The sequence below is a fragment of the Hyperolius riggenbachi genome, chromosome 3, assembly GCF_040937935.1.
Source record: "Hyperolius riggenbachi isolate aHypRig1 chromosome 3, aHypRig1.pri, whole genome shotgun sequence".
NCBI classification, from domain to species: domain Eukaryota; kingdom Metazoa; phylum Chordata; class Amphibia; order Anura; family Hyperoliidae; genus Hyperolius; species Hyperolius riggenbachi.
The window spans coordinates 197,845,749-197,873,679 of record NC_090648.1 but is presented as its reverse complement, the minus strand read 5'-3'; the positions used below and the strand labels follow the sequence as shown (position 1 = coordinate 197,873,679).

Below are 27,931 nucleotides of genomic sequence, written 5' to 3'. Positions count from 1 at the left end.
AATGTGTCCTTACTGAGAGATGCATTGCTGCTCGAGTTGTTACATATTTAGCAAAAAAGAAACCGGTGAAAAAGACTACATGGACCGAGAGCCCTTGCAGCTTTCTTTCTCCTGCGCTCCAGTCATATTCCCCAGGGGAAGAGTGACGTGGACCTAGACAACCAGTGATTGGCTAAAGAAAAGACTAGCTTGCCATTTATGGAGAAGGACATCCCGTGCTGGTATATCGCTGTAATTCGCATGACTGAACTAGAGGAGTACAGAGTGAAAAAAAAAATCCGCCAGAGCTCCAGCATCCATCCCATTGGGAGAATAGAAGTGAAGGCAGCGCAGACAGAGCCTCTTCCAGGAACTGAAGAGACTCCCCCGTCTGCCAGTGAGAGGAAGGCATCCACTGCCCGTCTACTGCTGCACTCTGCTCGCTCTACCTGAATGGGGACAGTCCCAGCTCAGCCTCAGCCCCTATAGGATCTCTTCATGCTCACTTTACACGGGAGGAATAATAAAGAGCTGTAATCCAAGCGTCTCTGCTGAGCCTGCACAATGGTAAGTGTGGCAAGAGCACTCATACCTTTCAATTATGAATGCCTCCTGTGTTCTGTATGGTGAGGATTTCTCTTCCCAGCCATTCCCCTCTGCTGAGCCTCTCTACCTAGGCTGTATAGTGTAATGCTTTATATTAATAGGTACATTTCCAGCAGGATGGAACCTTGCACTCTCCGCTCTCACAAAGGGCTTGGGCGAGAGTTTGCTGCAGTTCTGTCTCAGGGAATGTTGGCACCAGTGATTTCTTATTTCCAGTAGGGTGCCAACGTTACGATCCAGAGAAAGCGAGTGCAGTCTGTGTAAGCAGAAATTCACGTGAACTTGGCTTATTGTAAACTTCACAGTGTTTGCTGCTGGCAAATCTTTAACAGCTCTGTCATATGTAGACACTTGGCTGGGAACACGTCATGGAGATTGTGGATCACATAGTACCTGTCTACAGTGTTGCCAACCATCACCAGTGGTGCCAACCATCAGTTTACAGTCAGTCTGTAAATTAAGTGATTTATTTCCCCCGCCACTGTGGTCTGTAAGCATAAGCAATTTATGGTTCTCCTGAAAACCAGCTCTCTGCTGCAATGCTCTAATACAGAGATAAGGAATAATACACGCAGGCATACACAGTGTTTCTCCCCCTCCTGCCTCCCTTCTCTTTAGCTGTAGAGCCATCAGACAACAGGCCAGGGGCTGGAATGACTAGTCTGGGATCTGTCCACTCAGCAGCTTGCTAGCAAGGAAGGGTTGAAGAGTGCCAGCCAGATACATCTGTAGATAAAGTGAAGCTGAAGCAAGGAGACTCTCTTCAGGTTAGATACTAACCTATGTAAGGGGAAGGCTGTGTGTGTGGATACCATGGATTAATGGTCCTTGCTTCATCCCGTCATTCCACCACTGTAGAGTTTATGTGCCTGGCTGTGTGTTCGGTACTCTTTGGTGGGCTACAGAAGTACTCTGAGTACGCGTCTCTGAGTGCTTACGAAGACGAGTGCATCCGTATTTTTCATGCGTGAGCTTGGGGACGCGAATACTTTCAAAGCCTGCATGAGAAGTCCCAAATAGGGTCATGTCGAGGCAGAGGCGAGAGAGGCTCCAGCCTCAGGCGCAGAATAGGAGGGGGCACACAACTCACTCAGCTATCATTCCCCTATTGTGTTTGAAGCAAAGAGAAATAAGAAAAGGGGATATATGGCAGTGACTGCAAGCCAGATAACTAGAGATTAAGGAGTTGGGGCCCTGGGGTGCCTCTTAGTCTAATAGCAATCAGTGTGTGATGGTTGGGGTGGGAGGAATGGGGGGGGGGCGCACTTTGGTGTCTCAGCCTTGGGTGCTGGAGGGACTTGTCCCGGCTTTGGTCCAGAAGAGTTATTTAACCTACCAGGTGGAATAACTTTAATGGGGAATGGCGCTGGAACCCCCCCCGTGAGGCGCCACATGAAGCATGCTTTGTGTCTTGGCTTTGTGCGTTTACTTTGCCAATTATATCTAGTAATACTCTGGAAACGTCTTGGTCATTTATAATAGAAGACTACACTAAGTGGATGTTACATCTGTACTATTACAGTTTTCATTACCTCTCTGCCTTTATTAAAAAAGAAAGTAAAAGTTGTTAATTACACAAATATACTGTCCTAAGATGCTTTTTTTCACAATGTCAGTAAAACAATCTCCTTTGTCAGTACATTTTTATATCTTTGTCAGTAAAAAATAAACGGAAAGGTTGGCAACACTGCCTGTGTAGGTTTGGTCACTTCCCAGCTCTGTGAATAGAAGTTGGTGAGCCTGTACAGAAACAATGGAGGAGGAAGTAAACCGACCTGAATATGGGTGATGCCAGACATCACCTGCTGGACTTCCTGTATTGTTTCTGAGCTACTAGAGAGCAGAGCTGGGAGTTCCTAATCGCTCGGTCACTAGAGTAACAGGTGCCATAGGGACAGGCTGTCAGATGCTTGTTGGAGCAGACATAATAGCTGAGGAACTATCTGTATACAGTGACATTTCAAAAGCCATTTCCTTGTGGTTCCTGCCTCATAAAAACAGATTGTATTTGTTTAGCTTGCCCATGTCTGCCATAGTTTAAATCTTACAAATGTATGGTTGCAGTATGGTAATAAAAAATTGTTTAATTCCTGTGTGTACTTTGTTTTTGCATTTTGCTTCCTGATGGTGCATTTTTTTTAATGGCAGATGAAATACCAGATGTTTATACTAACAGCAGGGCTTTTAGTCAGTCTTTTATTTACCAGTTTATTATGGAATGCATTTCATAGAGCATTAACCCATCTATAACAATCATTTTCCCAGAGGAGCACTCTAATGTTTCTGCTGCCCCTAATCACATTCTACAGGGAATCTCAACATCCTAGTTAACCAGAGTGTGTATTTTGGGCTATGAGGAAAGAAGGAAGGGAGAAAGCCCACACAAGCATACATAACCCCCCACATAGATTTCATGGAGAACATTTTATTTTCTTGAAGGACCTTAACTTGGAACATCAGCATAGCAAGGCCACAGTGACAACCTGTAAGACTCTATGGCCCATATGCCATTAACTTTTTCCCCCAAGTTTTCTCCTAGGAGATAATTTTTCATCCTCTATTTAAAATTACTTTCCAGCACGTTTGAACTGAAAACATATTGAAAAATCGGTGAAAAGATACTGCCAAAATTATTTAGAAGTTTAAAAATATCACCTAGGAGAAAACTCTGGAGAAAAAGTGAATTGCATATGGGCCCATGTGTTTTTATCTATAGAAATTCTCCTTGAGGTCAATTCATGAAAAAGCATGTGCTTTGTTTTATAAGTCACTGGTTGGGCATACACGGCTCGTTTTTTATTATCAATCGAGCCGCTGATGGCTCGATTGATAATATCCCACGTGTCCGATCATCACGCCGGATCCATACCGCGCTCGATCCCCGCGGTTGGACAATGGAAGAAACGAAGCTCAGATAAGGAAGTGCCCGCGGGGACGAGCAGGGATCGATCCATGCGCCCACGCAGACAAGCGGGGATGCGCCGGCATCGAGCCAGCGGCTCCATTCCGGCGCACAAACGAGCAGTCTATTACCAGCATTATACTTTCTGTGTAGGCCTGAGGTGGTCAAAATTTAGTTGGCCACCAGACCAACCATCTGATAGATACCTCTATGATCGAATCTGTTTCAAGAGGATCTGTAACCTGCCCACACACTGAACACTGATTTCCAGTAGTTTCCAGCATGCTAACTATAGGAAATATACTTAGCCCTGTCTTAATGATCAATGTGGAGTGTTGGATCATCTCAGCCAAGCGCAGGCCAAGAACATTGTTCTCCTTCTCACCCTGCCCACTCCATTGCACCATGCCTTTGTCCCTAAAACCTCCTCAATCAACCTGCCCCCCTTATCTTTACAGAATTCATCCCCAAACTGTTGGCCGGCGGTTACAGTCTTGTCCCAATCTCTGCAGGTTACAGAAATTGCATCTTTTAGTTAAACATTTTCCCTGCAGCTTCTTCAATCACTGAGATGTGCAGCATTAAATGGCAACTGAAGTGAGAGGTATGCGGAGGCTGCCATATTTATTTCCTTTTAAGCAATTCCAGTTGCCTGCCAGCCCTGCTGGTCTATTTGGCTGCAGTAGTGTCTGAATAACACCAGAAACAAGCATGCAGCTAATCTTTCAGATCTGACAATGAAGTCAGAAGCGGCTGATTTGCTGCATGCTTGTTCAAGGTCTATGGTTAAAAGGCATTAGAGGCAGAGGATCAGCAGGACTGCCAGGCAACTGGTATTGCTTAAGAGGAAATAAATATGGCAGCCTCGCTATCCCTCTCGCTTCAGTTGTCCTTTAAGTGCTTTAAGGTGAGAATAGTAATTACTTGGCTACCATGCCATCCGTAATGTCAGTGAAGATTGTAAGCTCATGAGGGCACTGCTCACTCCCCTATTGTGTTTCCTGCATTGTTGTGTTTATCTTGTTCCACATCTGTACAATTTGCAAGATTTGTTTGCTTAGCTATCCATTATCTTTATATCCTTAATTATAATGGTCTAGATCCTGAATTTTCTTTTGTACAGTACCTCAGAAGAGGATGGTTACATATAACAAAAATGAGAATCAGGTGTACATAGCAGGTCATAGATTTGACATAAAGGCTTGATGCGGCCTAGTATTTGCTGAGATCGGGTAACTCGTGCTGTACGTCTTATAGATGCCAGTCTCTGAAAACACATCACCAAGCCCGCTTCAGGACCTCTGGGAAGATGAACTGACAGTGTTAAATATTTCCAGTAACAAACAGGGAAAACCAGGCACACTGTATCTGTGCAATGTGGCAGATAATCGGTTTTGTAGGCTGCTGGCACTTGGGAATGATTTCCTTGTTCATTTGAGTAGTAAACTTTCCTTACAGCCTGAGTGTCACTGCTGTGAAGACCATTGGACTAAGGGCAAAGAATATATCCTTGTGTTTCCCCTTAAAGGGGCACTATGGTGAAAAATTGTAAAAGATATTCCCTAAAAAGGATTTAAACAATGATGCTGGCCAGCTTCCCTGCTCGCTACACAGTTTTTTGGCAGTTGGACAGAGCAACTGCCATTCACTAAGGCCTAGTGCACACCAGAGCGGTTCTGCTGCGGTTTGCGATCCGCTTGCGGGTGCGGATCCGCTAGGGTTATGTATTTCAATGGGCTGGTGCACACCAGAGCGAGAGGCATTTTGCAGAAACGCATACTCCCGGGCTGCTGCAGATTTTGGATTGCGGATGTGTTTCTGCCTCAACGTTAAGTATAGGAAAAACGCGAACCGCTCTGAAAAACGGCACTTCAGAGCGGTTTGCCAGGCGTTTTTTGTTACAGTAGCTGTTCAGCAACAGCTTTACTGTAACAATACATGAAATCTACTGCACCAAAAATGCTTCACAAAACAGCAAAATGCTAGCTGAAACGCTACAGAAAAATAAGAAAAAGCGTTTCAAAATCTGCTAGCATTTTGCGAATCTGCTAGCGGTTTTTGGTGTGCACCAGGCCTAAGTACTTTTGAAAATAAATGTATCCCTGAGAATGCCCTATAACGAGATGGACTAGTCCAAAACCAATCACTTGTCAGATTTCTACTACCTACTGTAAGTGACAGCAACATAGGAGAAAAGTAATATATGGCTCATTTTACTCTGGAAAAAAATGTACTTCTTATTTGTTTATGTTTGGACATATTTCACATTTTAAAAATGTTTGCCAAAGTGCCCCTTTAAGGGGTTTCACCCAGCTGAGATAGGATGTATTATCATCCATAGGATTAAGGATAGATTATTTGCATTCATATCTTGTTTCTGGGCAGAAAAATTAGCTGTTCCACAGCAGTGAGCAGGCAATTCTCCTTATAGCTTACAAAAGCCAATCAATTAGTTGGCAACTCTTTCATTTAGGCAACGTTCACAGAGATGCGGTCCAGCATAATCGCCAGTTTCTAACGTGGCTTGCCACCTATAGCAGCATTGACAGTGTGGCAGGTGCATTGCAGTTTATCGGCATGGGGCATTGTAATCCACTGCATGTAGTACGTTACAGGTTACCAGTGACAGTGACGCATACTTTTCATTGACTGTATGCTTCAATGTACTTCATTTGTATGTGACACAAAGTGTGGATAACGTGCAGCACCACTTTCCCGATCTGTCACAAGGAACACATTGCCATTGTGAATGTAGATTGGGTGAGCGGAGGCATGTGTTTAATAAATACCTGTCTGGTCTGAAGAGGCTGTCCCTGTTACGGGAGTATGCAACTTGCTTTAGTTTTGCTTTATCTAAATCTCCCAAAGCAGTCCATAGTCAGCTATGCAAATGGACCAACTGGATTGTGCAACTCAGAAATGTGACATGTAGCCTGGTAAGGGCCGAGGCTGTCTCTTCATGCAAGCTGACATGCACATATGTGCTCCCTTCCATACAGTGTCTGGCTTAGGCCTCGTTCACACTATATGCGCTGCCATGCGCATTTCGGCAGCGTGTATGGTGTGCAATCAGCAAGAACATCAGAAGTGCATAGACAGCACTTCTGACCTTCAGACTGTGCGTGCTGTGCAGCATTGTGATGTGCTATTGCACTGCTGCACGCATTTTCGGTAAAGCGCATCACTGATCCCATTCACTGTAATGAATGGGATCAGCAGCGCAATGCAGATGGTGTGCGATCGGGTGTGCTTGCGTCCCATATGCACGGCCGGATGCGTTGTCGAATGTGATTGAAGCCTAACTGATCGGTAGCTAACGGCTTTCATAACAATCGAATTTAGAAATTTTCCCAACTCGATGTAGCTTGAAGGGGTCACAGAAATTTGGACGCCCGATCGGTGGAAGTTTTAGCGCTGCCATACCCGCCCATTCAAATATACTAAGGGGAAATTTGGACGCACACAAAAATTAACGTTTTTCTTTTTGCTGCAGATTGTCGGCATTGGGGGTGGTTAAGGTTACCTGTGAAGGGAAGGTTAAGCATCAGTACAAGGAAGATTCAGTGTGAGAATAGGGCTATGTTTAGCTATCACTGCCGGGAAAAAAAAAAAATTTGGCTTCATGGGCGCCCTTTTTTCCTAGTGCCATTTTGCATAGGTGCGCTTGAAGGACTCCCAAAACAATTCAAGCAAATTCTGTTTTGTCTGGTTGACTGTCACCTACACAGATTGCACCGTGCTTGTATAAATTACAGTGCTGCTAGAATTCCAGTGAAGACACCATTCCTTGTGTTCTGGGCTAAAAGAAACGTTGTTTGTGGAATATGCTGTGTGAAGCCCAATGTCAAGCTGTCAATCACAAAAGCTTTGTATCATGCTGAAATTACTTTGTAGCTAAAGCTGTGTAAGTGCTTCTGAATTACTTTCTTTAGCCCATGTGTGGCAGGGTAATTCATATGTTACATAAAGGTTTACACAAGAGTATAGGTTATATTTCAGTGGTATGTTGTTTTGACATTTTTAGGTAACTAATACATTTTCTCTTCCTCTCTGAAGATGCTTGTTCTCTGACAATCATCATATATGTAATAGGGGCAATCCAGCGGATCCCCATTTATAAGATCCACAAATAGTCTTCACTACTTTCAGGCCTGGAACCCACTACAAAATGCTATCGCTAATCGCAATCGCTAGCGTTTTTTGTATGAGCAGTTTGTAAGCGATTCCGTTTTAGGGAACGATTTTAAAAAGTGTATCAATTTGCCAGCAGTTGTGTAGCGATTAGCGTTTTAAAGTCTGGTCCTTTCTATTAACTTTAATTTTGTTACAGTGTGCAGTAACTTCAAAACGCTAGCAATATCGCTCCGTGCAAGTTGTGATGAGCGATTACGCCAGCGATTATATACTGTACATTGAAGCGCAAACGCTACCAAAATGCTGCATGTCCTGCGTTTGCGATTTTGCTAATCGCAATCACTACTGTGGAATTTGCACCATCCATTTACATTGGCAGAGCCTTAAGGGAAATCGCTAGCGATTTCTCACGCTCCCCAAACGCTCAAAAAATCGCTCTTTGGGGGGGTCCAGCCCTCAAAGTGGAGAATGCAATTGACTTTGAGCTGAGAACAGGGTGCTTGAAATAAAGGTAACAACCTACCCTTCACGTTTGGGACAGATTGCCTCCTTAAAGCAAACCTGAACTAAAAACAAAATTAAAAAAACCCTACACACTTCATACTTGCCTTCCATGTAGTCTACTCATCAATCTCTTTCTCCTCTCCTGCGTCCGGACTCCTGCTAGTCCTCTGTGATCAATGGAATCCTTCCAGTTTAAAAATGGCCGTTCCCCCAAAGCAGCTTTCTGCTCAGCACACTGTTGAATTGTAAAGTCGCCCACATGAGCCATAGGAAAACATGGACATTACCTTGCTTATCAGTTGCTCTTTCAGTAGTAACTGACAGCAACTGATATATATTTCATCTTGTCAGAACTGGAAGGAATAGTCGTAAGAAGAAAATGGAACTGATGAGGTAAATATGTAATATTCATTTGAATGTACATCATGTGTTTATTTTAAATAATTTTACGCGGTTCAGGTTCCCTTTAAGCTTGATACGCAATTTCAATTATGACTGGCCAATCGCTGGCCAATTTTACCTCCTGCGTGTAGTAGGGGAGCTTACCTGCACAATCTGCTCATAGTATTCAATATTTGTTGACCCTCATACTACATGGAGGTGGTAAAATTGGTCAGTGATTGGCCAATCATAGTTGAAAGTGTGTACCAGGCTTTAGAAATAAGATATTTCCATAGTGCTGAAGTCAGCCATTTTAGAGTAATTACAGTAGGCATTCAAACCTCTCATCAGCCACATTAGAAATTATATTGCCCCTTTAAAGATAACGTGATCTTAAAGGGGCAATAGGATTTGTCAAATTGTTGCTTGCTCGCTGTTTGCTTCTTTTCCTCAGTTAAATGGTGATTCCAGCAGCTGTGCGTACAGTGGTCTGGTTGTATTTTTAGGCAGTTCAGTTGTAAACGGACAGCACAAATTGTCACAGAAAACATCTGCTTGTGTGATGAAATTGTCAGGTTCACTGGTAGTGAAAGGGTTACCTGCTCTCCTTTGGAGGGAAAGTTGGAGCCAGGCATATCTAGCAAAGTAAAGCTATCTTTGTATTTACTCCGCCTTCCATACTGTGCTGTGTACACTTTTCCCTCTGGGTGGACTACAAGGTGAATGAATGCAGTGTTTCTGCTGAACACAGGGCTTGGTGTGAGCTGCCGCTACAGCAGTGGTGGCTCCTTGTTGCCTGCGCTCATTTCCTGAATGTCTTTGGGCAGCTTGTTGGGAGAGGGCAGGCTGGGCCGTCTTCTTGTCATACAGGGCCTGATGTTACCAGTGCTGAGCTTATTGTGCAACTGAGGGCAAAACTTATTCCAGCTGCTTTAGTAATAAAATGACACTTGCTTTGTGCACTCCCTGTGTTAATGTGGTTATTTCATAAATAAATAAGAAAATTATTCTTTTCCAGCAGGAAGGTTTTATGACATAAGTTAGAGGATTTATTACTGCTCACATGTAAATACTGTGCCAGCACCTGACCTGCAGCTTTTGCTGTGTGAGCATTCAGTAGGGGCACAGAGATAAGAATGAGGGCAGATGTAGTGTACTGGCAACCGTCTGTATACAATTTGCATGCAAGCCATTATTATTACCTCCACTGCTGAACCTTCGCCTCCCTCTGCCCCCCCCCCCCCCCCCACCATATCTCCTTAGGGATGACAGATGATTGCCAAGTACAACTGTGGGCGCCATAGTATGGCAGCCTCGGGTCTTGGCTTTCAGACATCCCCCATCTTTCTAGAACCTGTATGAGCCGAAACCAATTCCAGGTACAACCCCCTCTTTTGTACTTGGCGAAATAAATTCTTCTGATTAGCATTTCATTTGTCATCAGTACTCACAATAACCTCCCTGGAGGAAACCCTGCCCAGTTTTTCATCATTCCATATATGATTGTCCCCCTGGATGTTCCTCAGTGGTATCCAAAGTAACATACTGCTGCAGTTTAGGGCAGGCTGGACAACGAAAATATCATGTAGCCTTTCTTGCCTAGCTACTGAACCTTTTTAAATGACACTTGTCCTTAAATTACAAAAAAAAGATGTAATTCTAATACTGCAATTTTTGTTTATAATCAGTTCAGTTCTATCTGAGACAGTATTTGATTTCTGGGCTGACTACCAGGCCAATAAAGTGACCATATATAGAGAGAATATCAGGCTCTAAAGACAATGGCTGTGATCACAATTCAGCTCATTCAATTGTACCTGAGGAAGGAAAACTAATCTCCTGTCTGCAACAAAACCCCAATGTGCTAAGTTGACTTACCAAATGAATGATGCTCATAGGCCTGACTAATGATTTACATTCAGTGTGTGTGCTTCCTTACATCTGCCACAGGGTTGTTCATAGGGCAGCATATGCTTACTCATATCTGTACAAACACAACTACAGTGTATGCAGACCATATAGAGAAGCACCAGATGAAGGTCAGCAGCTGGAAAAGCATGCCTTGCCTTTCTGCAAGGAGATTTTACTTTAGTGTGCTGCATATAGTGGATTCTCTGAGTGATGCTGACCATTTCCACTGTGTTAATTTCTGCATGGATCATGTTTGCATTAGTCTGGCTGACCTAAGGAACATTGCATTCTAAAGATGCACCTACATGAAGTTGTATCGCAGTAAGACCATTCCAGACACAGGCATTAATTCAATTTACTTTTCTCCTGGGTTTTCTCACTAAAAAAAATATATTATTTACTAAATACATTTCAGCACCTGGCAAGAAGAACAACTAAAAGGGCACTTAAGGTTAAAAGCAGATTTTAAAGCACAAATGAATTTAAGAAAAAAAAAATTAAAAAAAGCCACAGCATTACCAAGGCTGTGGAGTCGGTACAAAAATCTTCTGACTCCTCAGTTTATGAAACCACCGACTCTCCGACTCCTTAGTCTAATACTTACCAGGGCTGTGGATTTTGTATGAAAATCATCCGACTCCTCAGTTTATTAAATCACCGACTCCAACCTCGACTCCGTGTACCCAAAATTTCTCTGACTCCTCAACTCCACAGCCCTGAGCAGAACTATAGAGGGAAGGCCAAACAACTGGCCAGGGAGATTATGGGGGCCTAGAAGAGTATGTGTAAATCATGTTGTGTGTGTGTGTTTTTTTTTTTTTTTTTATTAGTTCAGGTGTGCTTTAAATCTGGGACATTCTCTTCTTTGCTTGTTTTTTTCCTGGCTGAAAAAATGCTTTTTCTATTTTATAAGGTGTGGAAACCTCACCTGTGAGAAAACTTAGGCGTAAAGTTAATTGAATAAAGTCATAATCCTGTAACAATCTGGTCAGATGTTGAGAGAAAATGATTGTGCCATTCCAGTGACTTTTTCAAGAATATAGAAATACCGGTGTAAGTATTTCAGGTGTGTGTGTGTGTGTGTGTGTGTGTGTGTGTGTGTGTGTGTGTGTGTGTGTGTGTGTGTGTGTGTGTGTGCGCGTGTGTGTGTGTTGAATATATTGGCAGCACAGTACAAGTCTGAGGAAAGCATGTCAGATATCTGCCTGGCCAGAGTGAAGTGCAATCCTCCTCTCACATGTGGAGTTGTTCTGTACACCAACAGGTCACATGACTTCTATGAACTTTTGGAGAGATGTGGAGATTATGGCCTGTGAGGAATTTAAAGCGGACCCAAACCAAACATTTTTTTAATTCAAAATATTTAGTTGCACCACTCTGACACATACAAAGATAAATAAACACTCCTTCAAGCCTATGAGCATTTCAGTGCATGCTTTTCACCCTTCTCCTTTCATAACTAGGGTTATACAGGTGGCAGCCATTAGCAATTCCTCCTTTGCTGGACACCACCTACTCCACCAGTTTGCCGGATTCTGTCCCGGCAATATGAAAGGAAGGGAGGGGTTCCTCCAATAAATGTAAAATATTTTATAGTTGTCATCATGCTGCTGAAAAAAGGCTGCGATTTATTATTATAATTTAGAAAATTAGATTTTATTTCTGAAATCTTGTATTTTTAATTTGGGTCCACTTTAAGCATGCACCTTCTTCACTGGCCTTGTATGATTAGCCTCACTTCCTGTATGGATATGATATGGCATCCAATACCATTTTATGGTGTTTCATTTGACTCCATTTGCTAATGTTCATCTGAACTGGAGAAGAGACTTAATCCCCCAAGCCTGAACTGGATATTGGGAAAGGAAATGTTCTGTTAAGTGGCAAAGGTTAAATTAAATGACCAGAACCACGTTGGTGCACTTGTAGCATTAAAAAAAGGGGGGGGGGGGGGTTGTACTTAAATCTATAAATGGGATTTTCTTTAATGTAAGTGTATTTTCCCTCTAATGCCTACAAGTCTGTAGCCTGATGTCACTCCGTTTGCCAAGAGGTCTTTCTTTCTTTCTCCATATACTAAATGAGTAACTGGGGCAGTTGCCTTGCGAGCCTCAGATGTTACTGAGCTAGGAGCGATTATTGCTAAATAGTGCGTATGCCTGCAAGAATCATCACAGATGTAAGATTTAATCCACCCTGTGGAATGGTTGCTTCACTGTATTAAATGAGCCAATCTGTACATGTGTAAAGGAAGCAACCTATCCTATCTCCTGCATTGCTCAGCTGTATGAATCAGTGAGTCAGGCAGAGGAGAATCCTGATTATCCATCACACCAGACTGTCCAGTCTCACCATGATTTACTGCCATCATACCTTTAAAGGATACCGCAACTGACATGTGGCATAATGAGATAGACATGGGTATGTACAGTGCCTAGCACACAAATAACTATGCTGTGTTCCTTTTTTCTTTCTCTGCCTGAAAGAGGTAAATATCAGGTATGTAAGTGGCTGACTCAGTCCTGACTCAGACAGGAAGTGACTACAGTGTGACCCTCACTGATAAGAATTTCCCCCTTTTTTATCTCTTTCTTGCTCTCAGAAGCCATTTTCTTCTAGGAAAGTGTTTTATAGTTGGAATTTCTAATCAGTGAAGGTCACACTGTAGTCACTTCCTGTCTGATTCAGGACTGAGTCAGCCACTTACATACCTGATATTTACCTCTTTCAGGCAGAGAAAGAAAAAAGGAACACAGCATAGTTATTTGTGTGCTAGGCACTGTACATACCCATGTCTATCTCATTATGCCACATGTCAGTTGTGGTATCCTTTAAGGGTTCCTGAAGTGAGAGGTATATGGAGGCTGACTTTTTTTTTTTTTAATTTTAAACCAATGCAGATCCTCTGCCTCTAATACTTTTTAGCCATAGATCCAGAACAAGCATGCCAATCACGTGTTACTGACAAAAGCTGACAAGATTAGCTGCATACTTGTTTCAGGTGTGTGATTCAGATACTAGCTACTGAAGCTAAAGAGATCAGCAGGGCTGCCAGGCAACTGGTATTGTTAAAAAGAAAATAAATATGTCAGTCTCCATAGCCCTCTCCCATACTTCCAGCTACCTTTAGAAAGCTGCAGCAGTTGCGTACGGAAGTTGAGATGAGTGGAATGACCCTTTAAAAGCTTTCTTTCCAATAATTGTGTGTACATAGTGAATACTCTGGCTTATCAGCCTACAATGCAGACACACTCACTTTAATGTGTTTGCTGCATTTGCCTGCCATGTGGCACTCCATATAAAGTCACATGTCAGGTTATTACGCATGCTGGATTGAAAATGACTTTGTGACTTGAATCATGTAGCTGAACTATAAGATTTATGTTTGTTCAGGTTTAAGAAACTCATTTAGAGGAAATCTGATGATTGTAGAAGGTTGCATGCTGAGATATACAGTGTGTACGGTTATAATATTCTCCATGCAGTGCACACAAGTTGTTGTGCTCTCCTCTAGGGATGTTACTGTTACATGGTGTTGGCTTGCTCATCCGAGATGCATTTATTTATTGTTAGCTTCATCTGTGACCACTGACCCGTAGGCTTTTAAACTCAGGTAGGGAAATAGTAGCAATAACATAATACAAAGCTGTACTCTGGCTGCAGTTGAAAGTTCTTTGTGAGAAGCCTTGTTTTTGTTTCCAACTGAGCGTAACAAAGCAATGCAGCTGAAAATCATTTCTCCCGCTTACATTGCTGACCCAAATATCAGCCACGTCAAAACAGGCAATGATCTTCAACTGGAAGTTGAATTCATGTTTGGTAAAAAGTCCTCTTTTTTAATTTTCCTAAATGTAAGTGTATGTGTAACGATTGGTGTCAGCAAGAACAGATTTTCTGATTATTGGTGATCTGCAGTATCACCAATAATACAGATGCTATACCTGATTATGTAGTGATCTGCAGAATCACCAATAATGAGAGCATAGCGAGACACAGGATAACCGGATGTAAGGATAGGTTTTTGGTGCAACAGTAATACAGATAGAGATACCAACCTCCCAGAGGAGCTAGTAGAGTGAGATATCTCTATAGAACACAGGGATCAGCATTCCAGCAAGCCGTAAATGCAGATGAACTAGTAATCAGTTCACCCGAGGAGCGGGTGGTGCACCGTAAGACGACGTATACTGATCACCCTTGGAGCGGGTGATTCAGACTGCACTGCAGCCGGTAGTCACCTGAGGGGCAGGTGATTAAGACTGTACTGCAGCTACTGGTCACCTGAGGAGCAGGTGATTCAGACTGTACTGCAGCTACTGGTCACCTGAAGAGCAGGTGATTAAGCTGTACAGAGAATCCCTCACCAGGGACTAGGCTCACTGGTGAGGGCAGGAGAGTCAGACAAGCAGATTCGGCAACAAACAGACAGATACGGTACAAAGACAGAAGGCTAAATCAGAGTAGTGTTCAGGCTGAGTCGGCAACAGGATCAGATAGGCAGAAGCACAGAATCAGTAGACAGAAGAGTAGTCAAGGCTAGCAGAAGGTCATAACAAATATACAATACAATTAGTACTTTAGCTATCAACAGAATCTAAGTGTGGATCCCCGGCTCCTGCTGGTTCTAGCACACTTTGGGATCAGAATAAGGTCTGAGTGCTAACGCGTAGCATTTGCAACAGCAGACGAGGAGCTACTGACAGGCAGGGCCTATATATACTGAGAGCGCCCCACAGCGCTGCCCCAGTCACTCAGCCAATCAGGAGCACTGCTGGAGTCAGCTGACCGGCCGATCAGCTGACTCCCCTTCTATACGCATAAAGGTCCTGTCGCCTGGCGTGCGCGTAGCCCTCAGTCTATGTGCAACTGAAGGACCAGGCAAGACTCCACCATGTAATTGCGTGGCGGAGGCCGCTGGCTGAGAAGCGGAGACAGCCGCCCTGCCGCTCACCGATGCGGCGGCATCTCCGCTATCTATTACAGTATGTGTGTGTGTGTGTGTGTGTGTGTGTGTGTGTGTGTGTGTGTGTGTGTGTGTGTGTGTGTGTGTATGAAAAAATAAATTTAAAGTACCCAGTTACCTGGTCAGGATTATACAGTATGTTGTCTTTGATTCCTTTACTTTAGTGTACATGATTTCATCTGTAACACTTCATGCTTATTTAGTGTGTGTGTGTGAATATATTCTGTTTATTTATTTTTACAAGCTACGGTATATTCTATATATATTTACAAGCTTGAGTCTGATTGGCAGTTGTAGACTGCAAAAGTTATAGAGAAAAGCAGCCAATGACTGGTACATACTTACATAGAGAAAATAGCACTCCGAATCATATGATTTCATAACCGCAAAATATGTCAGCACCTATGATCTTGAGGCAGGGAGCTGTGATATTTGCTTAGTTGTAGCATTGCATAAACCTTATTACATTGTTTTCATCAATTTGACTTTTTTAACTTCTTGTATTTAAGCACTCTTGAAGAATCTCTTTATTGACCAGGTCCATAAAATGGTGGTAAAATTTCTTTTTTATATATATTTTTTTCATTGATGGAATAACCCTTTGCATTTGACAAAAAAAATGATAGGTGAAGCATTCAAGCATGTTAATCGTGGCACATGGCCACACGCTAGCTGAAACAAACTTCCCTCCTCCATGTATCCACATAAAGGGTGCTTCAGCATCTGAAGTCTAAAGAAAGCAGCTTGTTGTATGAAGGGCTGTGGTGGATTAATTGACACTTTTGTGCTCGCATTTGAGTAGCGTTATGCCGTCTGACCTCTACAGCCAACATCTTTATGTCTGGATGTTCAGTGGAAGCCATGTGCCCATTCACAAGCTGTGTCAGTGATTTGAAGGTTTTGTTATGAACTGCATTTACATAAGAATTCATGCAGCACCTGCTCCAACATCTGAGCTGCACATGTGCTGAATGGGCTTCCTCCTCCATCTAATGTATGAGCAGCAGCTGGACCTGCAACCAGTGGATAAAAGTTTTAAGGCTGAGTCATTGGCATACAGACATGTGGAGGAATAATAGAACATGCAGATTTATTTAGAAGTTTGCGTATGTGAGGTAGAACTTAACAATTCAATCAGGCTGACCGGGGCTCAGATGCTGTAAGTGGGTGGACAGCTGCAGTGCAGGGCCGGCTCCCAAAGGATGTCACTGAGACGGGCATCGGGGTGCTGTACTGTGTTGCTTCTAGCTGGCTCTGTTGCTTGGATTCCTTTCATTTATATCTCATTGGTTTGTTATGCTAAAGTAGACTTACATAATTTATGACTGCTACAATATATTAAAGTCTGTTTTTTATCTGTGGTACAAAATGTTTGTTACACAAATTTCATGTAAATAGATGAGCCCAAAAAATATTTGTCCTTGCAGTCTTATATAACTAACTGGGTAAATCTTTGTTGGCCTTACCTACTTTGTAGGCTGGCAATTAGGATATCAACATGCCCCATGCTACAATACATCATTATACAATATTCAGCTGAATAGTGAGGTGCATAGTCTGAGGCCAGTTTGAGGAGGGGGGTGGGGCGTATTAACTTTCCAGTATGTTGTGGGGATGCTGAAGGATATTGGAGAAAACTCAGGCAAACACAAAAAAGCATGCAAACTCTGTGAGAGTGCTAAACCACGATTCCACCATGCTGCTACTAGTTTCTGATCCATTTCTCCCAGTGCTAAGCCAACAGCAGTGCCACAATTGAGTCCTATGTTATCAGTGTTCTTTCCAGGCTTTTTTAGCTGGGTGCTCCACCCGGCTACTTTTGGTGAGCACCCGGCTGTCATCGGCTCAACTCCTCCTCTGCTGTAAGCAGAGTTGTGCAGCGAAGCGCCGGCCCTGCATTCTCTCATCTGATCCCACCTGGCTATTTTTTTCATGCCACCCAGCTACTTATTCATGCAACTCGGCTGGAAAAAAATTCTGGGGAGAACACTGGTTATCCTCCATGCTGGACTATTCCATGCTCTAGTCAAGTCACAGACAGGTGGCCTATTAACAGCTGTTCCCTCTTCCCACATAGTTTTCCCACTCTGCACCTGTGGGAGTAAATGTGGGTAGGCAGTCGCACAGGTGGCAGACTCAAAGGCAATCAGTCAGTGGTCGCAAATCAGTGGTGGCCCAATTCCATTCTAACAAGTGGAGAGTGGAGACATTTGCTCATATGCAGTACATGATTTGAAGAGGGGCTTTTTTAACCGATACCACTGGCCGTGTCACTGTGGTTATGGACAGGCTAAATTTTGCTACTTTTTCACGCGCTGTTCATAATTTAACATGCAGTTGGCATTGCTCACAAAGTTCCAGGCGAGCAGCCAGTAATAAAGCCTATCTCAGTGTCCTGTGTTTGGGCTTCTGACATGAAGTACCGTCACACATAATACAGTTGATCTCCCAACAGCCCCATCCACATGCGAAATCTGCTGAGACTGTCATTTGCTGCAGCTCACATCCTAAATTTACCTGAATCCGAATCCAAATCTAACTAATCCTTTTACATAAGAATTATGTGATCCATGTGAGAATAGTAGGCAGACTTGGAATAATATATTTTAGGTCTAACTACTATTCTTACACAGATCACACAGTTCTTCTGTAAAGGATTTGTTGGTTTTGAGATTCAAAAGGTTTGAGAATCTTTTTGGATTCAAATTAGAGAAAATGTGGCTTTCGTCCCATCTCTAGTTTTTAAAGCATTATTTCTGCATTTCTGTTATTTTAAGATGTTATCAGGCATGGGTTTTTTCAAAGCATATTCAGCTCTGTGACCTCACTATCTTTTATGAGTGTTTGCTTTAGTTTTCTTGTTATTTCTGCTGACAGAGCCAAGATCCTTTTTTAAGGGGAAAAAAAAAAAAAGAGCAGCTCTATAAATAGATTTTCAAGGCAGTTCCAAAGACTCGTGACTCCTGCTATTGTTTTGCTCATTTCAGACTTGTATGTAAATAAATGATCTATGTAATGTAGGAGATTTATTAATGTCCTGACGAATATGCATGGCAAGCAGGCCACCACGAGATATTTTACATATAGGGCAGCCTGCTTTTTGTAACACCAAGTTCAGGCTTGTTTATTAGGTTTCAAATAAATATAAAACATGTATACTCTTTAAATATATCAGTAACATCACATCCTGGATGCTGTACACATGGTAGAAACGGGCCTGACTAGCCACCTCGGCCGACAATCCTCTGGTGTGTGCACAAGGCTTATGTTTTCTTTGACCTACAGCCCAGTTGAATGGTAGTAAATCAAACTGAACACTGTAAGTTTTTTTTTTTGTTTGTTTGTTTTTTTTTTCTTTCCTACAAATTTGGCTTGAATTTATTAAAAAAAATCCCTGAAGAAACTATTTGCCGTATATAACTATGCATAAGACACCTTTTGGGCTATAAGAAAGTGTTTTGGGGGAGGCGTCTTATTCATGGGGCTGCCCTATGAAGAGCACACATTGGGAATGTACTGGAAGATGATAGTTACTTGTCCTCTCTTCAGGTCCAGCCCACGTGTCTCCCTGGTAGTTTCATTGTCACTGATAAAGCTCCAGGCTCACTGCAGTCACTTGACAGCAAAACTGGAGCTCTAGCAGTGAGTAGGAAGCTGCTGTGGAGATGTGCTGGCCGGAGCTGGAGTGAGGACAGACCACTAGAATAGTTACATGTAATTATGTGAGAACATAATGCTTCAGGCCTGGAAAAAGTTAGGGATTACCCTGGAGCCTTGAAACTGGATCTGAACTCTTGCACAAGACGGAAGGAAAACATAAGAAATGCACCCTGTATGTGTTTAGAGAGTTTAGCCTGTCTAATTCCCCCTCATTTGTGTCTAATCACTAGTTGTAATTTGATCTCTCCACTGTGTCACATGACTGCCACGGCAGATACTCATGCTCATTTGACAGCACAGGATGTTAACAATATGTCTGCTTCCATGAATCAGGAAGTAGAAACACTGCAGATTTATTGCAGGATTTGTATCCGCTACAACAAATATTTTTTTTTTTTTGTTTAAAGGTTATTATGCTGTTGCATATCTTTTAGAGCAGAGAGGAAGTTCTGAGTTCATGTCCACTTTATAAGGCACCAGAGGAAATAAATATGGAAGCTGCCATATTTATTTCCTTTTAAGCAATACCAGTTGCCTGGCAGTTCTGCTGATCTTTCTAATCAATAGGGTCTAAATCACATACCTGAAACAAGCATGTAGCTAATCCTGTCAGATTTGTCATAGACATCTGATCCTGCAACATTGATTAGGGTTTATGGCCTAAAATATTAGAGGCAGAGGATCAGCAGGACAGCCAAGCAATGTGCATTGTTTAAAAGGAAAAAAAAAACATGTCAGCCGCCATATCCCTCTCACCTCAGGTTCCCTATAACCTTTTATATCCTGCCATATCCCTCTCACCTCAGGCTCCCTATAACCTTTTATATCCCGCCATATCCCTCTCACCTCAGGCTCCCTATAACCTTTTATATCCCGCCATATCCCTCTCACCTCCGGTTCCCTATAACCTTTTATATCCTGCCATATCCCTCTCACCTCAGGCTCCCTATAACCTTTTATATCCCGCCATATCCCTCTCACCTCAGGTTCCCTATAACCTTTTATATCCCGCCATATCCCTCTCACCTCAGGCTCCCTATAACCTTTTATATCCCGCCATATCCCTCTCACCTCAGGTTCCCTATAACCTTTTATATCCTGCCATATCCCTCTCACCTCAGGCTCCCTATAACCTTTTATATCCCGCCATATCCCTCTCACCTCAGGCTCCCTATAACCTTTTATATCCCGCCATATCCCTCTCATCTCAGGCTCCCTATAACCTTTTATATCCCGCCATATCCCTCTCACCTCAGATTCCCTATAACCTTTTATATCCTGCCATATCCCTCTCACCTCAGGCTCCCTATAACCTTTTATATCCCGCCATATCCCTCTCACCTCAGGTTCCCTATAACCTTTTATATCCCGCCATATCCCTCTCACCTCAGGCTCCCTATAACCTTTTATATCCCGCCATATCCCTCTCACCTCAGGTTCCCTATAACCTTTTATATCCCGCCATATCCCTCTCACCTCAGGTTCCCTATAACCTTTTATTGCATTGATATTGGTAATTGGGCACAGTTGTTAGCACTGTTTTCCTGCAACTATAAAGTCTTTAGACCTTAATAGTTCAATTTCGACCTAGTATATGACCTAATATACGATCTATATGTACTTTGTTTGCGGCTTCCATGTTTGTATGGGTTTTTGTAAGGCATGTGGATTTTGACACAAAACCCAAAAAAGACCAATGAATTAACTGGCTTCCCCATAAATTGGCATATAACTGTTGTAAGATTATGAACCCTTTTGAGGTACTGCAAAGGATATGAATTCATCATTATGCCTTATAAAGACTGCTGGTGAAAAAAGACCATGTTATATAAATGTATATAATAGCTATAGATAGGAATATCAAGATATAATGCACACTTAATAACCATGCAGTATTTATCAGTGTTGTCCACCATAGCCCTGACCTTTGCCAGAATCTGGAGTACTTGGGTAGTGCAGACCACATGGTTTATATTAGTTGAGCCATTCTCTTTCTCATACGTTACTGGCCAAGGTAAATACATGGAAAATATGTTTGCTATGTGGTTCCAGCACAAGAAACCCTAAAATCTTGTCTGCAGACCTGTGTAGAACTGTTTTTTGAGGCACTGTTCCGGCCTTAGTAATTTCTATAGTTCAAAGAGACTAGAAGCACTTGGAAATACAATTTGTTCTGTCTGACAGTGAAAATAAACTATGTGGAAGACTTTCTTTATTGCAAAAAGCACAGAAGTTTGTATGTAGAGCATTTATGAATGCCGCATGTCTAAAGAATCTTTTCTGACAACTTATTCAACACATTAAGGCTACTTTCACAGTGGGACGTGGCGGTTTGATTCAACGTTAGTCGCACCGCAAGCTTACAACGCAACGTCCCAAAAAAGTTGCAATGTAACTTAATGCCCTGTTATCGTTGCATACAAGCAATGAAAAGTATGCTTCCAAGTCATTACTAAACATGTGCAAACAGTCCAACGTAGCGAATAATGTGTCTAACGCACAGCATGCTGCACTTTCTAAAGAATCTTTTCTGACAACTTATTCAACACATTAAGGCTACTTTCACAGTGGGACGTGGCGGTTTGATTCAACGTTAGTCGCACCGCAAGCTTACAACGCAACGTCCCAAAAAAGTTGCAATGTAACTTAATGCCCTGTTATCGTTGCATACAAGCAATGAAAAGTATGCTTCCAAGTCATTACTAAACATGTGCAAACAGTCCAACGTAGCGAATAATGTGTCTAACGCACAGCATGCTGCACTTTCTGATAATGCTACACATTACACACAAATGCAACATGTGCCCTGTGAATGTTGCACAGACTTGGTGTTGCTGTGCGTTAGTTCGCGTTAAAACATTTTCTAACGTGCAACTTTGTCGCACTGTGAAAGAGGCCTAAGGCCCCTTTAAAACAAGGTTTGAGGGGGGCCCCCACGACATTGGCACCCAAACAGCCTATTAAAGAGAACCTGAAGAGAGGGATAAGGAGGCTGCCAAATTTACGCCCTGGCTGTCCTGCCGATCGTCTGCCTTTAAAGAGAATCTGTATTGTTAAAATCGCACAAAAGTAAACATACCAGTGCGTTAGGGGACATCTCCTATTCCCCTCTGTCACAATTTCGCCGCTCCCCGCCGCATTAAAAGTGGTTAAAAACAGTTTTAAAAAGTTTGTTTATAAACAAACAAAATGGCCACCAAAACAGGAAGTAGGTTGATGTACAGTATGTCCACACATAGAAAATACATCCATACACAAGCAGGCTGTATACAGCATTCCTTTTGAATCTCAAGAGATCATTTGTGTGTTTCTTTCCCCCCTGAGGGGGGAGTGCATAGCAGAACCACAACACTGAAGAACTTGGCAGCCTTCCAGACACAGGCTGACAAGTCTGACAAGGGAAAGATACATTGATTTATTACAGAGACGGTGATAGTACAAAGTGCTGCAGTAAGCTAGAACACATTAGAATAGCTTTTGGAACTTGTAGGATGATAAAAAACAGGATGCAATTTTTGTTACGGAGTCTCTTTAATACTTTTAGCCACAGACCCTGAATAAGTAAGCATGCAGATCTGATGTTTCTGATGAGAGATTGACAAGATTAGCTGCATGCTTGTTTCAGGTGTGTGATTTAGACACTAGTGATGGCAAAGAGATCAGCAGGATGCCAGGCAATATGATATTGTTTAAAAATAAATAAATATGGCTGCCTCCAAATATCTCCTTGCTTAAGGTTCCTTTTTAAGTTCCTAGGACCCTACCATTGGAACCATAGTCTCCTCCCTGGTCATAACCTACCTCCTTCCCTCAGGGGCAGGGGGCGCCTGCTCGGTCATGCTGTTCCTCTGCATGTTGATTCTGAGGGGTTATGAGTTGAGCAGCATCTCTGTGGTAATATAAGTGTATGTGGGGGGTACTTTAAGGTTTTTTTTTTTGTCTTTTTTTTTTCTTTCAAACCGCTTTTACTATGTGTAGCTGTGTGCTACAGAGGAGAAAATACATTGAACTATCTATGTCATTAGTTTAAGGTAGTTAAACTGGTGATGGCATATAAAAATGAATTGGGGCATTGTTAAACACCAATTTCAGCGTAATTGGACAACTGGCTTTATGCTAACTCAGCATGATGTGTTCATTAGTGTCAGTGAAATGTTTTGCCGCACAGAGAAATCCGTCTCAATGTAGTGCCGGGACCAGTTAAGCTATAATAGCCTTCATCTTCTACACCTCCATGAACTCTATTTCAAATTCAGTTGCATTGCTGTGTGAAATGTAAATGGAAACAAAGAGCCTGAATATTTGCAAATCAATAAAACCCAATATTTATGGTAACTGAGAACCACAGGAAGAAAACACAGCAAATGTTGAAACACAGGAATTGAATGTATGCAAAATATACGCTTGTTTTCAATTTGTTGGCATTAACACATTTTTTAAAAGTTAGAATAGAAACCACAAAAGACTGGTAGTTTTTATGTAATGTCGCTGGCTCACACATGCTCCCCCTTTTTTTTTTTTTTTTCTCTTACTATCCAACATCTAGAAAGCAGAGCTAGGGCATTAAATATACCTCCTTTTTTTATTTATTACTTCACTTGTATCTATAGGGGCCGACTAATGATACGATTTTGTCTCTGACTCCTCAGTTTATAAAACCACCGACTCAGACTCCTTAGTCTAATACTTACCAGGGCTGTGGAGTCGGTTCAAAAATAATCCGACTTCAACTTCTCCGTTTATGAAACCACTGATTCCAGGTAGCCAAAAATTACCCAGACTCCTCAACTCTAACCCCACAGCCCTGGTACAAAGTATATTCACTCAGTTTACCCTTCTACTAGAGATTTGGTAGGATTGTACAGTCAAGATTGTATAATCTGTGGGCACCTCAAGACTCCTTCAAATGGCTCAAGTCAGCGAGCTTACTAGAAAGGGAAATCCCTTCCCCTCCCCCTCCCCCCAAGTCTGTTTGATACTTTCCCCCCTCCATTGTCCTGTTTGGCCGTGGTTCCACTCCGAAAATGTGCACCAGAACAATGTTCAGGTCAGTGTTTCTCTGTTGCCGGAATGTGTGCTCTGTATGCTGTTCTGAGCATGCACGACACTAGGGAAAAGATCGAAGCCAGGGCAAGGGTGTATACAGGGCTGGAAGCGGGCCTAATTGGGACATGCTAACCCCACAAGCCCCCAAAATAAGGCTTTCCTCAAAAAATACTTAGAACAGTTTTATATATTTAATTCTGTCCTATCTTTTTGCCACACTACAGTAAAAGTGTTTTTATTGGTCTTCCATGTTCCCCATTTGAGAAAATGTATCTCACTTTTCCTTTCTTTGTGACTTACTTGGGACAGGAAGTGAGAGTACTTGACCACGAACAGCAATAAAAGCCCAACTGCTGTTTTAACCATTTCCAACTTCATCCAAAACCTGTGGAGAAGAAAAATCCTATTTCACATTAGTCCCAGTTTACCTAAATGAATAGAATTGTTGGCAAGTACAAAATTGAGGAGCAGCTAGCTTGTGCCGGTCTATTCTCTGTTAAATAATAATTTTTATTTTGTAATTCTCAGATTAGTGAAGTTTTGTTTTTTAGGATGTTTGGATCTCAATATGTATCAGCAGTCTCTATGTAGCCCTTTTGCCTTGGCTTTTACTGCCTGAGCAGACATCAGCCTGGCAGGCCCATTCAGTGCTCTCACTGCACAGCCTATTGCCTTGGCTTTTACAGCTCTTACTGGTGGATTCTGTCTGACTGCGGCTTTTCCTGTTTGGGAACTGGAGAAGGTACAAGTGGCTTGTAATGTACTTTACTTGTTTCAAAACTTGGGTGGAGCTTTCCATGCAGAAACTGTTAACAGTTTAAAGCGTACAAAGCATTTTCTAAGAGACTCTGGGGATCCGCTGGCCAGACGTAATCTTCGTTTTCCTTCTGTCACTCTCAGAAGTACCAGTTTACTTGCTGTAGTGTAGAAAGCTGACAAATCGCTCAGATTGAGATATTCTGCTATGTCTATAGAAAGGAATATAAATATTGCCATCTAGGCGCTAGCCAGGGTTGCCAAAGTTTTTTGCAGGTTCTGGGGCTACTTGCACATAACCAGTGCCTAAATTGCATCCAGCTAGCCATACGACCTGTATAATTTATATGGGATGAGGTGGCAGGCCTGGAGCTTGCCATACATTGATCAGTTGTAGGCAGAGTAAGTCATCAGTCGTCATGAATGCCAGATCCAACCCCACCCCCCTCATCCCTTGCACGAGTGGCTCCATGGTTCTGCTCAGGTTCAGAGAGGGTCCAGGTGTGACAGAGAAGCCCCAGGACCATCCAGAGGCTGTGCTCTTCTAAGATATCAATCTTTTTTTTTTTTTTAACTTTGCCATCAGGTACACTTTAAAATGGGCCTGTAATGAAAAATGCACATTCTGCGGGTCCTCTTGTAAGGGAAAGCAACAATGACCTGCTCTTTTTTTTTTTTTCTCCCCGAATCCATCAGTCAACCCCCGAATCCAGAAAAATGCCATTGTAATTTCTTTATCTCGAGTAGAGAAAACGGAATGCTGGTCTTCTGCAGGTGCATAGGAGGCTCAGGGACAGAGTACCATTACAAAGAGGTCCTATGGAATGTGCAATTTTCCGCCACAGTGTCCTTTTGTAAACCTGTCATTTTCACAGCAATGGCGCTGATGGTGCCATTGCAGTGAAAATGCTGGCAAATACAAGAGGGCACTGCAGCAGAATGGGAGAGCTGGCAGGATGGAAAAAGCAAGAGGAACTCTGATTAGGTGAATTTTTTTTTTTTTTTTTTTTTTTTTATACGGATCATTAAGGGTGGCCACTAACTATTCAATCTTTTTTATCCAATCTTACCAAATTTATGAAGTAGAAGAGTAAACTGAGTGAATATATTGAATATATACTATAGGCAGGCCCTTCTATTACATAGAAATTGTAAGATTGGATCATTAGTGGCCAGCCTAAAGGTGGCCACTAAGGGTCCAATTTCTTGCAAAAAATCGTTCAAGCAATCAGAAATTCTGATCACATTGGTTGTAAATAATCTCTGTTGATGGGCACAATCGATTACGAACGATTATAAAAATAGTCGTCGAATTGGATTTTTATCAATCTAAAATTTGGATTTTCTTGTTGGTTGTGATGGATAGGAAGCAAAAGCTAGTTCGTTGATGGTGTAGTGAACGATTTTTTTTTTCTTCCGATCAGAATTATCTGATCATCTGTCGGAGTCGGATGATTTTTGAACCAAATCCATAGCCTTTGTTAAAATTAGACTAAGGAGTCAGAGAAATTTTGGGTACCTGGAGTCGGTTTCATAAACTGAGGAGTCGGAGTTGGATGATTGTTGTACCAACTCCACTGCCCTGGCCAGTTGCCTGGCTGGTAATTTGATCTTTGAACTTCCGCTGTTTGGGTGTCCAAGCCTGCAACAAGCATGTGAAATAATAACAGAGATCTGCATGCTGATTCTGGGCCAGTTATTCAGAAAGCAGTACAGGTATGAGATCTGTCTGATTAGCCAGGCAAGCAGGATTGATTAAAAGGAAATGGAGATTCCTTCATATCCTTCCCTCTACAAGATTTCTCTGAACTTATCGCTGCTGCCGGCCTGGGTGTAGGAGTGGCAGGAAATGCCATCGCAGTATCACAGAAGGAAATCATGCTGGTAGACGTTTATTCTTCTAGAATATCACTTAGGGCTCCATATTTGTTATGAAGACTATTTATGGAATGTAGACCTATATACAAGGTATGTAAGTAAAATAAATATAAAGAAAAGGAAACCTAATACACCAACAACCAACAAAAAACACTGTGTGGACAGATTACACCTGTTTTGTTACTCATTAGAGCAATAAATATTTGTTGTCATTTGTGCACTATAATTGAGGAAGTAAGTATTTTGAGTATTCACTTCAAAGTACATCTAAAGTGTGTAAAAGAAAAAAAAAAAAAAAAAAAAAAAAAAAAAACCTACTTACCTCAATAGTGGAAAACCTCTGGTTGAACCAGAGGCTTCATGAATCCTTCAACAGCCCACTTATCCAGCATTGGGTCCCTCTTTATCTATTCAACTTTGCCCAAGTCAAATAGGTTTCTTCTGCCCATCCTCCAAGTTGTGGACAAGTGCACCTGCACAGAGCATGCATGAGTAAGGAATGTGCATGCCCAGTAGAATGAGTTGTTTGTGCACTTTTTCCACCGTGATTTAGGCTGCACTTCATTCTATTGATCATGCACAGACTTTACAGGCAACATAACAGATGTCTTAAAACACAACTGCAGCATCAAATGGGGAAGGGGGTCACTTACACAATGCATATCAGCAAGGGCAGACCGGGATCCATTTCTTCAAGGATGATTAGGGATTGGAAGTATATTTATACAACAATGTACTACAAGTTTCTGTGTGAATGTCTGCCCAGGGTGATATGTCTAATGCAGCCCTCCCTGCATTGAACAGGGGATGAGGTTAAATATGCATGAAGTGGTTACATTATTAAAGTTAGAATTTTAATACTGCTGGACAGAGTGGTGTTTCTTCTGCATACATAATAAATGGATCAGTACAAGGGCAGTTACCTCAAATGTCTCCAGCAGCCAAGTCAATTTTTACTGTGCTTTTTAAGTTTTGAACACTAACCTCAGGCAACCTCTGGTGAACAAAGGTGCTTACTCCGTAGCTCAGCGGAGACGAGTCTGCACATCAAGGCTTCAGACTTCTGCAATTTTTACCAGTCTAGCACAAAAACTAAGCTAAATAGCTGTGCTTGGAGAATGTGTATGCATCAAGTACTTTCAGTCCCAAAAGAATGATGATTATGCTTTTGCCCTAATAGAAATTAGTGACATTATTTGTGTCATCAGATT

At 42.2% G+C, this 27,931-nt stretch overlaps 1 protein-coding gene across 1 annotated transcript in view; it reads left to right on the top strand.

Annotated features, from left to right (window-relative positions):
- The first annotated feature begins 216 nt into the window (after positions 1-216).
- The window catches only part of MYO1E (myosin IE), a 208,078-nt gene continuing 180,363 nt past the window's right edge, over positions 217-27,931 (top strand). The window contains exon 1 of the mRNA XM_068275534.1: positions 217-546. Within this exon, the coding sequence (XP_068131635.1) occupies positions 544-546 (3 nt within the window). The 5' untranslated portion in view covers positions 217-543. The remainder of the gene's footprint in view (positions 547-27,931) is intronic.